The 13722-nt window shown below is 43.3% G+C and overlaps 1 protein-coding gene across 1 annotated transcript; it reads right to left on the reverse strand.

The window, feature by feature from the left end:
- Window positions 1-1780: 1780 nt before the first annotated feature.
- LOC309540926 (OCIA domain-containing protein 2-like) lies at window positions 1781-13114 on the reverse strand. Its single transcript, XM_082238326.1, has 8 exons — window positions 12938-13114; window positions 11098-11209; window positions 9973-10063; window positions 6938-6991; window positions 6071-6118; window positions 4114-4219; window positions 3506-3592; window positions 1781-1914 (listed from the first exon to the last, which is right to left on the reverse strand). The coding sequence occupies exons 2-7, from the start codon at window positions 11155-11157 to the stop codon at window positions 3511-3513; spliced, it is 441 nt and encodes a 146-aa protein (XP_082094452.1). The 5' UTR covers window positions 11158-11209; window positions 12938-13114; the 3' UTR covers window positions 1781-1914; window positions 3506-3510.
- Between the last annotated feature and the right edge of the window lie 608 nt (window positions 13115-13722).

Genomic DNA, 13722 nt, shown 5'->3' on the forward strand with positions numbered 1-13722 from the left:
TCATGATAGCTAGGACTGATGGCATCATAGTTATCTAAAACATCTGGAGAAGGCTGTCTTAGAAAAAGCATTACTCCTGTGAGAGGCTTTACAAGCAGGGTTTATTAAACCCTTACATTTAAATATTGCAGTCCTGGTAAAAGCCACCAGCAAGTCTAGCATAAATATATTCATTTCCATTATATTCTATATCGGATTCAAACACAATGTCCGTACAGGAGAGGAAGACCTTATAGTAAGCTAAATTATGTACCTAAAGCTAAATGAATCAAAATTTACTTTTGAGAATACCAGGTCCAGAAATTAAGTAAAAGAGATTTTGAAATGTGTGGATGTTACATATTTATTTATTTAAAATACTTCTAGGCTGACTTGCTGTCTCTTACAACATGTTTTCAAGGCTGTAGTGATTCACAAAGGCTATGTGGAATGATGATGATTATATATCATGACCCCCCGTTTATCAGAGGTAATAAAAAAGGTAAAGGACTCCTGACAGTTAAGTCCAGTCACAGACGACTTTGGGGTTGCAGTGTTCATCTTGCTTTATAGGCCGAGGGAGCTGGTGTTTGTCTGCAGACAGTTTTTCTGGGTCACGTGGCCAGCATGACTAAGCTGGTATAATGGAACACTGAAACCAGAATAGCACACAGAAACGCTGTTTACCTTCCCGCCAGAGCCGAACCTATTTATCTACTTGCACTTTTTGGCGTGCTTTCGAACTGCTAGGTAGGCAGGAACTATCAGAGGTAATATCCTCTCCTAAATCAGTGCATAGTTTACTAATAATATAATTTTCTAGTTTTCTCCACTATGAACAACTGTCAACTGAGCATATCTACACTGGATATGCAAAAGCAATCTCTTCATTTGCAGTCTTGCCCTAAGGATATTTATATTAGCAGTATACTACAGTGCTACCTTGGTTCTCAAAAACGCCTTGGTACTTGGTTCCCAAACGCCGAAAACCCGGAAGTGTTCCGGTTTTCAAACGTTTTTCAGAAGCCAAACATCCGATGCAGCTATCTGCTATTGTTTCCAGGGTGCCTGCGCCAATCAGAAGCTGTGCCTTGGTTTTTTAACATTTCGGAAGTCAAACGGACTTCCAGAATGGATTAAGTTTGGTGCTTTTGTTTTTGCTATTTATGTTGTGTTTTTATTTTTGAGGCTTTTCCACTTAATTTGTTTTTGTGACTGTGTGGAACCCATTTCAGCTACTGATTGTGTGACTGTGGAAATGGATAAAAGCCCCCCATCCAAACAATGACTATCATCAGTGCATGTAAGAAAAAAAAAAATTTAATTTTTATCATATTCAATACTATCTTATTTATTTTATAGTACAGTACATTGATTATTGCTTTCATTTTGTGGATCAATAGTCTCGTTAAGATAGTAAAATTCATGTTGAATTGCTGTTTTAGGGGTTGTTTTTAAAAGTCTGGAACTGATTAATCCGTTTTGCATGACTTTCTATGGGAAAGTGTGCCTTGGTTTTGGAACGGACTCCTAGAATGGATTAAGTTTGAGAACCAAGGTACCACTGTAATGGATTCAATTTGACAACTCATATACTTCCATTGCAGAACATATACTGAATAAGCTCAAACCTCTTATCAAGTTTTGCTGTTTGACAAATACTCTGAACTGCGCTGCTAAGGTGCAAACCTGAAAGCAGAGTAACTGTCTTTAAGCACTGCAGTGACAATGATGTTGTTGCAAGTTGTCAGGGCCTCTAGCTTTCATCTTCAGTTTAGTGTTCCAGAACTTGTGACAAACGAAACATCAAAGTAACTTTTATTTTTTAAAAAAATATTCATGTAAAACTGTATAGAGTTTTGAATGAAAGCAGGTTTTTCAGAATTGTACTTGTGTAGAACAGGTACCATTACAAAATGCTTTCTTCCACATTATCTGAAATAAAAAAGTATTGGTTAAAGGGATTCAGCCCCTTTGAGGTGAGAATATAGGTTTGGAGGACAAGGTGTGACCTAGCTTAATGTTGGGGATTCCCCCCCCCCCAGTCAAGCAGTAGTAGTTGAGCTAATGGACTTCAAGCACAGTGGTGCCTCGCAAGACGAAAATAATCCGTTCCGCGAGTCTCTTCGTCTAGCGGTTTTTTCGTCTTGCGAAGCAACCCTATTAGCGGATTAGCGCTATTAGTGGTTTAGCGGCTATTAAAGGCTTAGCGCCTAAAAGGCTATTAGCGGCTTAGCGGCTTAGAAAAAGGGGGGGAAGCGAAAAAAATCGCAAGACTTGCAAGACGTTTTCGTCTTGCAAAGCAAGCCCATAGGGAAATTCGTCTTGCGAAGCGCATCGAAAAACGGAAAACTCTTTCGTCTAGCGGGTTTTTCGTCTTGCAAGGCATTCGTCTTGCGGGGCACCACTGTAGTAAAACACCGTACAGCCTGTGGTTCAAAAATACATAAACTGGTTAATCTAATAAATGTAGCATTTTGCTAAATGTACTTCTGGTGACTTAAATTAACAGACCAAGCTGCCATACCACACTCTTGGTTTTGAAAACTACCTACATGACTGGTGAAGCAAACAATGTACAGTGGTAGTCGGAATGGCTTGGCTCCTGAACGCCGCAAACCCGGAAGTGAGTGTTCCATCTTGCAAACGCTTTTGCGAAGCCGAACGTCTGACGCGGCTTCCGATTGAGTGCAGGAAGCTCCTGCAGCCAATTGGAAGCTGCACCTTGGTTTTCGGTATTAAATTATTTAAATTCTTTTTACATTTATCTACCCCCTCTCTTTCATCCTGGAACCCAAGGTATCCTATATTCAGTTCCCAGGTGGTCTCCCATGAAGGCACCGACCAGACCTAGACTGACTTAGCTCTAGCAAGATGGTAGAGTCATGTCCCTTCAGACCATATACCCTGGGCCATATTCTAAGCTAATCTTCATGTATTGTGTTAAAGCAGCAGCTGCAGATGTTGCTGAAGAAGTGCCACATGTAGAATGCCGTTTTGGAAGAGACTTGAAATACTGGCCATAGATGCAGCACAATTCTCTTTTAATGATAAAAACACCACCATACTAATGAGCATGGAAGTGACAGCACCTACCAGCCTCACTTCTGTTTTGTCTAAATCTGCTGTTAAACTGATACTAAAGTCAGAGAGAATACTTGGCAGTGAAAGCCAAGGAGGAGTTTACCCTCTGTTGCATTTTATCATTAACATAGTGAGTCATAATCCCTCAGAGCTAGCCAAGAAAATACAAATAGGCAAGCAGCGTGGGGAGAGAATAAAACAAAGAGATGAAGATAAGCACACTTAATAATTTGTGAAGGAGAAGAAAGTGCTATTTCTGACCTGCCCACCACCCTACAACCAAGATGCCAACAATAGTCAAGTTTTTTACCTCTTACTAAACCTGATGTGGCAATAAGCAAGATCATAACTCTTTCCATTGTTTATAGTGACTGATTTCCAATATACTGATATATTTCAAAAAGCGACCAAAATCTTGTTAAAACTACAAAGATGTGTGTACCTGTTTTAAGAGGCAGAAGGCTCTGGTTTTTCTGATGCTCTTGCTTCAAACTTAGCTTTGCATTCGTTGCAGACATGAGGACAGTGCCTAAAACATTAGGAGAAAGGGGGGGGGGGGAGTCAACGTTACACAAGATTCTTCCCAAATCAAGAGATCTTCACATGGGGCTTTGCACCTGACACCTCCACCCTGGGTCCCAGTGCACCAAAAATGTCAGCTGCCCTGTTATCCACACAGTAATTTGCACATGATCTAGCTACGTGCAGAAGGATAAAGTGCTTGGTATAAATTGATAAGACATGGTCACAATTCTAGCGTGGTGCAGATAGGCAGTTCTGTTCCTTTCTGTGAAAGGAAGGGCCTTTGATCCAATGGATACTCCCACTAATAGGAGGGGAGAGAGTAGGCAATATTCCTCACTGCACTTCCAAATCTGTTTTGGAGGGCTTCCCACCCCCTCTAGTTCAGATGTGCAGAGGAAATGGGAAATCATTGAGATTTTTGTAGAACCCTTGTGACCTAGAAAAGTGGTTTTTGGACAGCATTCTTATCACAAGGTTCCTTGATACAACCCAAGAGTCACTTGTCTGTATTTATTCCAAACAGACCTTTTCCATCCGGGACCAAACGGTTTAAGACCAGCGCTTTCAAACTTCTTCTGACAGGTTCTTATGTATGACATTGTCCCAATACCATAGCCCAGGGCACCAGCAACTGCAGAGAGAGATCAAATTGTTGTCCTACGTAGGCAATCAGATATAAAGTAGTACAGGCTTTGAAAAGCATTCTCCAGATCAGGTATTTTGCCTTGCTAATCCACACTGATCTGGGAAAGCAGGAAACCCAGAAAGAGATACCGCTTCACTGAGGATGCTCCCTTGTGTTTGGTGACGAGTTTAAAATAGCCTACTCTATTACTCTTTTAATATCAGTGAATGATTAAAGTCACAATCCACGGCTCCTTGCAGACAGCAGCAGGCAGCACACGTTCCTGTTACAAAGGAGGATCTCAATATGTTCACCCATAGGCCAGATGGTTGGTACCAAGTTGGGGACACCAAATGGCAGAGAGATCTAGTTTACTTGTACAGTGGAAGTTTGTGAAACTCCTGTATCAGTTTCTGCCTCTGATTCTGGACTTCTCTTGGCCAGACTCACCCAGCTCACTAAGCCCTATTACCCCTTCCCCTTCTGATACCTCCTCCTCCCAGTCTTCTCCCTCTGACCACTCATTGTTCCACCACCAATCCCTGGGCTCTGAGCCTTCTTCCCTTGGTGGCTCCCCAGCTGCTTCCTCCCCACCATTACTCTGTGTCCAACCAGTCCATGACATGTTATTTGTTTTCCACTGCAGTAGCACTGGCTTCCACTTCACTCTGCTCGCTTGCTTGCTTCAATCACCTAACGATAGTGACCCTCCATCAGAATTGGGGATTCTTTTTTAAGCTGAGCCACTTTCTCTCCTAGGCAACTTTCCAGAGGTCACATGGGTCCACAGGCAACCAAGTGGGCAAGGCAATCGGTATGACTCTTAAGATTTGTTCCACAAGCCACACAAATCCAGACATTTCCTTCCAAACCTACATAACCCCACACCTGCCCATCCTCCAGACACTCTCCAGCCGAGCAAGAGGAGGGTGTAGAGCAGGGCCCAATGAGGGGAATGGCCTGGCGAGAGTCCTGGAGGCCTGCATTTAGCCCACAGGCCTGGGGCTCCCTACTCTGTTAGCATCCATCTGCCTCGGGAAACAATGGAGTGTGCCTCTGCGGGTGAAGCCAAACCACTGCATTGCCTGCACCGAAATAGCCTCTGGGGTGCAAGCGTGAGCAGTGTGTATGGAGGCCCTAGGCTGCCTCTTGGCCTCACTGATGTGGTCCAAAGGAAAGCAGAGCAATATGTTTTCCACCAGCTTGGCTGTAGGAGTTGCCAGGAGGTGGCATAACAGGTGCCATCCAACCGTCTTAGGGACTCCACTCTGGATTGTGTAGGATTTTTTCTTTGGTCCTTTCTTCTCCAGAAGGTATGCTTCTCAATCCACGGGAGCCTGTGTTCACATGCAGGGGAAAGTCCCAAACTCATCAGGGTTTGAGACCCACCGGCTACCCTTACCTGGTTTAGCCAGCCAGTTGAAGCCGTTGCACGTTGACAGCTTCTAGGAGCGACACTCTAACTCCACAGTAACATTTCAGTTGTGTACCAAGGTGTGGTCTGCACAGGTTTACTTAAGCAGATGTTGAATATCCTTCCTGCTCTATTATTTTGATAAAACCCTAACTATAGTAATTAATGATTACATACTATATAAAAGTGATCAGTATAAAGTTACAGCCTAATACAGAACCTTCAGAAACAACCACATGATTCCAAAGCTTTCTCTGCAGTCATGAGGTCTACAAAACGGCTTTAATTTAAATGCTGAAAACTGACACTCGGAAAGCCAGAAGCTATACTAGATTCCACACATGCCCAAACTTATCATGCGAGCATGGCAGCATTCCAGCATAATTACAATGGCCAGTTCTCACCTTTTCTCCTTAAACTTTACAAAGAGTTTTTGGACTTACTTGCCAATTTAGGGAGTGATCCAAATTTAGGGCTTGGTTTGAGAACACCTGGAATAAAATGCAGTTATTAGGAAAAGCCTTTTAGACCATCATTTGATGACACAACAAAGTTATTGTTGTTGTTATACTTCCCGCTTTAAACATACCAAGTGCTCCCAGTATACTTTCCAGTTATAATTCTATACAAAAATGTGAAGACTATTTTTACCCCGTAATAAAGCTTACTTCCTAACCTGTTTTCCATAGCATTAAATTAACCATGCCACCATGCTCAGCCAAGGCAGCACATTTCACAAGTCTTGCAAAAAACAACCACCCCACATTCTATTTTAGGGGAACACCTAAATGTAAGAACAGCCAGCTGCATCAAGCCAATGGCCCGTCTACTCCAGCATTCTGTTCTCACAACGGCCAACCAGATGCTTGTTAGGAAACCCACAAGCAGGACCCTGAGCACAATAACACTCTCCCACTTGGCAGTTCCCAGCAATTGTTATACATTACTGCCCCTGACCATGATAGCGGACCACAGCTATCATGGCTAGTAGCCATTGATAAATACATAAAAGCACTCTTAAATCATGAAGCCATTGTTGAACATACATACAACAGAGAAATGTACCCAGTGGCAAGTTTAGGCTCGCCTCTACACAATGTGTAAGAGCCACCATATATTTCACATCACCTGTTGAATACATTGAGACCTAAGAGTTGAAACAGCACCCAGGCTGAGATTTCCACCACAAGATCTATTCTGGGTTTTTCCCTCAGCATTTACCAAGCTTTAGCAGTGATTGACTGGTGGTTCTAGAAAACTGTCCACGTGTTTGTTTGTTTCTACATTGAAGAAAGAAAAAAGCCACTTACCATTGGCAAGTAATCCTTGAGTGATAAGCATACTTCCCAGTGACAGAGGGAGAGCTGCATACAATGAAACAAGCAATTATAGCCTTTGCATAAATTCAGATGCATCTCCCGCCCACCCTGCATAGTGTCGTTAAAATGTGGTCTTAACAACTATTTTGCTTGTTCTAAAAAATAAAAAAATGAAAAGAGCAAATTAGAAAATCTGAAGCTGGAATTCTGAGGTGTTGACTTTGCCAAATACTGGGTTTTATACTCTGCACTGCTATACAGTTAATACTTTCATTTTCTGTGCTTACTGGCAGCGTCCACATTTAATATCTGCTAAATAAGTTCAATAGTCTTGCTGCAACTTCAGTTTTGAGCACCACTGTGCAACAAATTGGTGACATGTATCCATTTAGTTCAGTGTTTCCCAAACTTGGGTCTTCTGCTGTTTTTGGACTACAATTCCCATCATCCCTGACCACTGGTCCTGCTAGCTAGGGATGATGGGAGTTGTAGCCCAAAAAGAGTGAGAGACCCCTGATCTAGTTCAAGGGGCTGGATGAGCACAATACACGTGTGGTTCCAGATATGCATCTTTAACACATAGAGAAGACACCCATGTGCAGACTTAGGTGGGCAATGGAAGGAACAAAGAAATTGCCAGCTTTGCAACAACAAAAAGTCCATAAAATCAATAGCCCATAAAAACATTTACCATCATACATGCTCACACAAGATCATTCGGATGTTACGTTTGTGGACTAAAGAAAAACAACTTTTAAGATCAGATTCTTCACAAACCACAAGTGATGCCGCAAATGGATGTTACAAGCCCAATATACTCAAAGATTTCAGTCTAGTCCGTACACCATATCTCAGCTTATTATGCTGAGAAATGAACAAGTCTCTTGCCCACACATGCAGCCTCCCTTTGTAGTAAGGCTCCGATTAATTACAATTTACCATGTCATCTGAACAAGGAAACTAGGCTTATCAGCATCAAAACAAGCCAGGATCTTAAACCTTCAGACTATGGCCAAAGGCCCTGATCATATCTCAAGTCATTTAACTGAGATTATGATTATGAAAACATGGCCATTGACTGTGGTCAGATATAATGATAAAACTTGAGCTCATGCACTCCTAGCACAGCTACAAGGAGAAGCAGTTTTTAATTTCCACTTTCAAATAACTGCAATTTAGTGTTCTGTCTGAACCTGGACAAACTGCAGTAATTCTTAACTTTTGTAAATACTGAAACTGCCTTGGCCATGCTGGTTGATGATCTCCGGTGGGCTAGGGACAAAGGTGAAAGCTGTTTCCTAGTTCTGCTGGATCTCTCAGCGGCCTTTGATACCATCGACCATAACATTCTTCTGGACTGTCCAGAGGAGCAGGGGGCAGTCTGTTCCGCTCCTTCCTCCTGGGCCGTGTCCAGAAAGTGGTGGTGGGGGATGACTGTTCAGACCCCGGAGCTCTCACTTGTGGGGTGCCTCAGGGTTCTTTCCTCTCCCCCATGCTTTTTAACATCTACATGAAGCTGCTGGGAGAGATCATCAGGGGGTTTGGGCTCCGTGTTCATCAGTATGCGGATGATACCCAGGTCTACCTCTCTTTCAAATCGGAACCAGTGAAGGCGGTGAAAGTCCTGTGTGAGTGCCTGGAGGGGTTGGAGGGTGGATGGCGGCTAATGGATTGAAGTTGAATTCTGACAAGACAGAAGTACTGTTTTGGGGGATGGGGTGGGTGGGTGTGGGGGACTCCCTGGTCCTGAATGGGGCAACTGTGCCCCTGAAGGAGCAGGTGAACAGCCTGGGAGTCATTTTGGACTCACAGCTGTCCATGGAGGCACAGGTCAACTCTGTGTCCAGGGCAGATTCTACCAGCTCCATCTGGTACACAGGCTGAGACCCTACCTGCCTGTGGAGTGTCTCACCAGAGTGATGCACGCTCTAGTTATCTCCCACTTGGACTAATGCAATGCACTCTACACGTGTCTAACTTTGAAGGTAACTCAAAAACTACAACTAATCCAGAATGCGGCAGCCAGACTGGTGACTGGGAGTGGCCGCCGAGACCACATAACACCGGTCTTGAAAGACCCACATTGGCTCACAGTACGTTTCCGAGCACAATTCAAAGTGTTGTTGCTGACCTTTAAAGCCCTAAATGACCTCGGCCCAGTATACCTGAAGGAGCATCTCCACCTCCAGCGTTCAGCCTATACAATGAGGTCCAGCGCCGAGGGCCTTCTGGTGGTTCCCTCATTGCAAGAAGTGAAGTTACAGGGAACCAGGCAGAGGGCCTTCTCGGTAGTGGCTCCTGCCCTGTGGAACACCCTCCCACCAGATGTCAAATAAATAAACAACTATCTGACGTTTAGAAGACATCTGAAGGCAGCCCTGTTTAGGAAAGTTTTTAATGACTGATGTTTTAATGTATTTTTAATCTTTTGTTGGAAGCCGCCCACAGTGGCTGGGGAAACCCAGCCAGATGGGTGGGGTATAAATATTATTATTATTATTAACCATTTTCAGGGCTTTTTTAATAAATAAAAAATAAAGCAATAAACAAACTATGGTTCACTGAAACAAGTCAAGTTCAAACCTTGGTTTAGGAAGCTGGCTTGTTTCGATAAACCACAGTGAAGGTTAACTACAATTTAGGCTTCATATGCAATGCTAAATAGTGGTTAGTCAAAAATGGCTGCAAATTTTTGAATGGAGTATCTGCAGTGTTTAAAATGAGAGTGGAACAGGAGCGCACAAGCCCAAGGCTGGCCTAGGCTTATTCTAATGGCAATAAGCCATCATTTATTACTACTTCTGAATGCAGCCATTGAAAATGATTTTCTTATGTCTGCTTAATGTTACCGGTAAGAAAACCAGCAGGTTTTGGATTCAAATGCTGTGAAACAGAAGGATGTTCCAAGCAGGCTTAGTAGTAGGAATTCTCAAACACTGAAACAAATGCTGTAAGGAAGACAACACCCTGCAACAAAAAACCAACGCAATTATATTTTGCATTGCATTAAAACGAAATAGACCTACCTCTGTACCAGAAGCTTTCCTCTTTACATTGACGACGAATCTCTACAAATTCATCAGAATTAAGATTTGAAATTGGACATGGGAGCGGACTCTTAAAATAAAAACATGAACATGTTTATAAGAAAAATATGGTTTACCCTCTCACTCCTTAAGAGAATAAAGCATCTATAGTCTGCCATTTATTTCATTATCTTTGGTTTCCATAATTTTTTTTTAATTCAACAAAAAAGTTAAAAAATAAACAGAGAGGAAAACATTTCACTTTTCCAGATAGCCCAAAAATGTTAGAAATAGCCTACCGTTGTCGTCAGCAATACTATCAAGCATGCAATGTCAAAATGAAATGATCAAGCTTTAATACTCAATGGTGCACTCTGACTATAATGTACATGTTTGTGATTAATGTGCAATTCACAGGTGCTATGAAGTTTAAAATGCAGCAGTAATGAATGGTGCTAATAATGGAGGGAAAATGTGTGGTCCTTCAGGTGTCCTTTCCTGGAGCTTTCTAAGCAGAGGTTGGATGGCCACCTGTCATCTATGCTTCAGTTCAGATTCCCTCACTGCAGGGGGCTGGACTAGATGACCCCTGGGATCCCCAACTCTACAATTCTATGATCATCCTTTAGCACTGACAGTGCTAGCTGGGGCTGACAGTTCAACAACATCAGGAAACCCACAGACTCCCACCGTCACCCCTGCTTTAAAGAGTTTCTTTTTAAAGTCCCTTTTTGTTCAGATGCTACATAATTCCATCTTCCCCTTTCCCCTAGCAGGTGCAGATTACGTTTCCATCTATGTACTTTGAGCCAAAAAATACGTGCAAGGTAAGATATGAGCATCGTTATCGACGGTTCTTTAACTGCTAGCAGCATAAAATTAAGATGAATCCTATTTAATCTCCCCAGGGTTTGTGGGATCTTCGACTTTCCATGAGAGGCAAAGCTATCCTGCCTCCTCCTTATCCTTAGACCTGCACTAGATCATGCGGAGCACTTTTTGCACTAGAAAAGGGAAAGGTTGAAGTGCAGAGCCACTTCTGTTTCCACGTGATAATCAAGACTACATTAGATTTGCCTCTGCTAGAATGTATAATATTAATAATTCCAAACAGAAAGAACAAACCTGGTTCTTTTGTCCTACCGAAGAGGCCTGAACTTTATCATCACCTGGGGCAGAAGTCATAGCTCCCGATAATGTTGCCAGCAAATATGATCCCCGGTAAAATGTGAGTTTCCTAAAACAAAAGTCCAGTTATAAGAAGAATGCAACGTGCATTTCAAAAGCAACCTCACAAACGTCTAATTTTTACCATATTGGCATGTTAAGCTGTCTTAGAGGCTATTGGTCCATCAGTTTGGTACAGTCTACTCTTATTGACAGCAGCATCCCATGATTTCCCTTCCCAGCTCCATTGTATGAGATCCATTCTTAACTGGAAATGAAAGGTGTTAAATCTAGGACCATCCGCACGCAAGGTGTGTGTTTTTGACCCCTCGGCAACGGCCCTCCTACCAAAGGAAATCAGAAGTAAGAGACAGTTATAGCCAATGAAAAATGTACTCCCCCCATTACTGCACCTTTATTATGACATTGTAAAGCGTAACTGTAGCACATTTTGATTTTGTAAGCCAACGTGAGCCAGTTGGTTAGAGTGTGGACCTGATAACGCAAAGGTTGCAGGTTCGATTCTCGAATGGGACGGCTGCACATTCCTGCATTGCAGGGGGTTGGACTAGATGATACTCTGGGTCCCTTCCAGCTCTACAACTCAACTGCTCCGTGGGAACGTGGCTGAATTTTCGCAAATAGTAAATGCATACAATCACACCCCCACCTGCTTACACAATAGAAATGATGAGTTACAATTCATCAAAAACCCATCCTGTACAATAAAGCTTAATTCGAGCCAAGGATCATGCCCCGCCCCTAAATATTATAATGCTACATTTTAATGCAGCCTGGAACATGCAGAATAATAATTTTTGGGGGGTGGGAGTCAGAAAATATTTGCAACCCTGTTTCCAGTTAATATGTGTACATTACGCAATGCACACTAACAACTCCAAGTTCGCTGAAGATGGATGTGGTGTCAATGTGACAAATTTGCAGCTGGGCACCTCTTGTTTCAGAAATTAAGTAATGAAAATAACAAGAAATTACAAGATGCATACCCTTCGACATTTCGCTGATGAAAATAGGCCCAGCACAACATATATTAAAAAAAACCCCAAAACTTCTTATTTTTAAATTTAATTATAAATTTTAAAAAAACTTCCCTATACAGGATGGCCAGGAGTGTTGGATAACTCCATAGCCTCCAACACTTCTCTGGTGAAAATAGGGACATCCTAAGGAAAAGTGGGACATTCAAGAAACTGGAAAAATAAAAATGCGACTCCCTTCCGATTGGTTAGAAGACATACACAAACTCGCAACATATGAGCAACTTGCACATAAACGCAGACTTGCCATGGACAAATGCAATGATATTTGGAATCCTTTCTTACAAATACTGTAATAGGTTAAGATCTGGTGAAGTACAAAAACCACCTTATAAAATATGCAGTTTTGGGTTTCCCCCGCTCCCCCCCCCCTTTATTTTCCCTTCTGCACGCGTTCTATTTTCTTTTATTTACATCTCGCCATGTTTAGCGCACATATAATTGTGTACTTTTTGGAACTTTCAATCAAGATTTTTTAAAAATTCTAGCACGTGGGGGACGCCCCCCCCCACCTTATCTAAATTCTATATTTCGGCATTTGAACGATTGGTGTGAATAACTGCGTTATAAAAACTGGTGTTGTTCTAATGAGGCTATGATTGGACTGTAATTGAAAACGAATAAACAAATGATTATCCAAAAGAGCCTGGCCGGGGGGGCCTCGGAAGCCCAGCGCTGCAGCCCACCGCCCAGCCCCTTCTCTCCCGCGCCCACCCCGCCGGCGCCCCCAGCAGCCTTACCCGCCAAGGCCCTTCGCTCGCGCCCTTCGCCCTCTTCCTCGCCGCGCCTCCGCCCCGGGGCTGCTCCGTCCTTCCCGGCCCAGGCGCCTCCCTCGTCCGGCCCCTGCGCGCGCTCTTTGGCGAAGCGAGGCGCGCCCGCCTGTTAGGTAACCATGTCGTCCGAAGGCGGAGCTTTTCCCTTCTCCGCGCCCGGAGGAGAAAAGCGGGCCGGACCGAGGGAAAAACTCCGCGGGGCTGCTTCTCTCCACGCCTCGTTCCTCTCACGACGCGTCTCCAACGCCATCGCCCGCCTCCTGCGACAGGCTCCCCTCAAATGGCCGCGCGCAACGCTTCTCTCAGAGCCTGCTCGGAATAGGGCGCTTATATTGCAAAAAGGAAAGTTGTCGAGTTTTTTGTTTTTTAAGGAAACCGCCACAGTTGTTGAGCGCTTTCTCCTCCCCCCCGAAACCAACCCAAATTGGCCAATGGTTGCCACGTTTCAAAACATCACAAAGTTGTCAAACTTCTTGAAATATACTCATTGTCGCAAAGTGATTTCATGCTCTTTATTCAGCTCATAGTGGTGAGGAGGAATGAATGAAAGTCCCCTCAAAGTATCTGCTTTATATACATTATTTACACAATGGGCTGCACATGATCGGCTAATTCTGGAATTCTACTGTAAGCCAATCAGGTTGTGGATTCACTTCTATCTGGAGCAGGATTGGGTGGTTCCTGCCAACCAATCATGCTGCTGCATTGTTCTGGGACCAATCAGACTGCTGCATTCTGAATCCTATTGTGCT

The sequence above is a fragment of the Podarcis vaucheri genome (assembly GCF_965113315.1).
Source record: "Podarcis vaucheri genome assembly, chromosome: 9".
In the NCBI taxonomy this organism is placed as follows: domain Eukaryota; kingdom Metazoa; phylum Chordata; class Lepidosauria; order Squamata; family Lacertidae; genus Podarcis; species Podarcis vaucheri.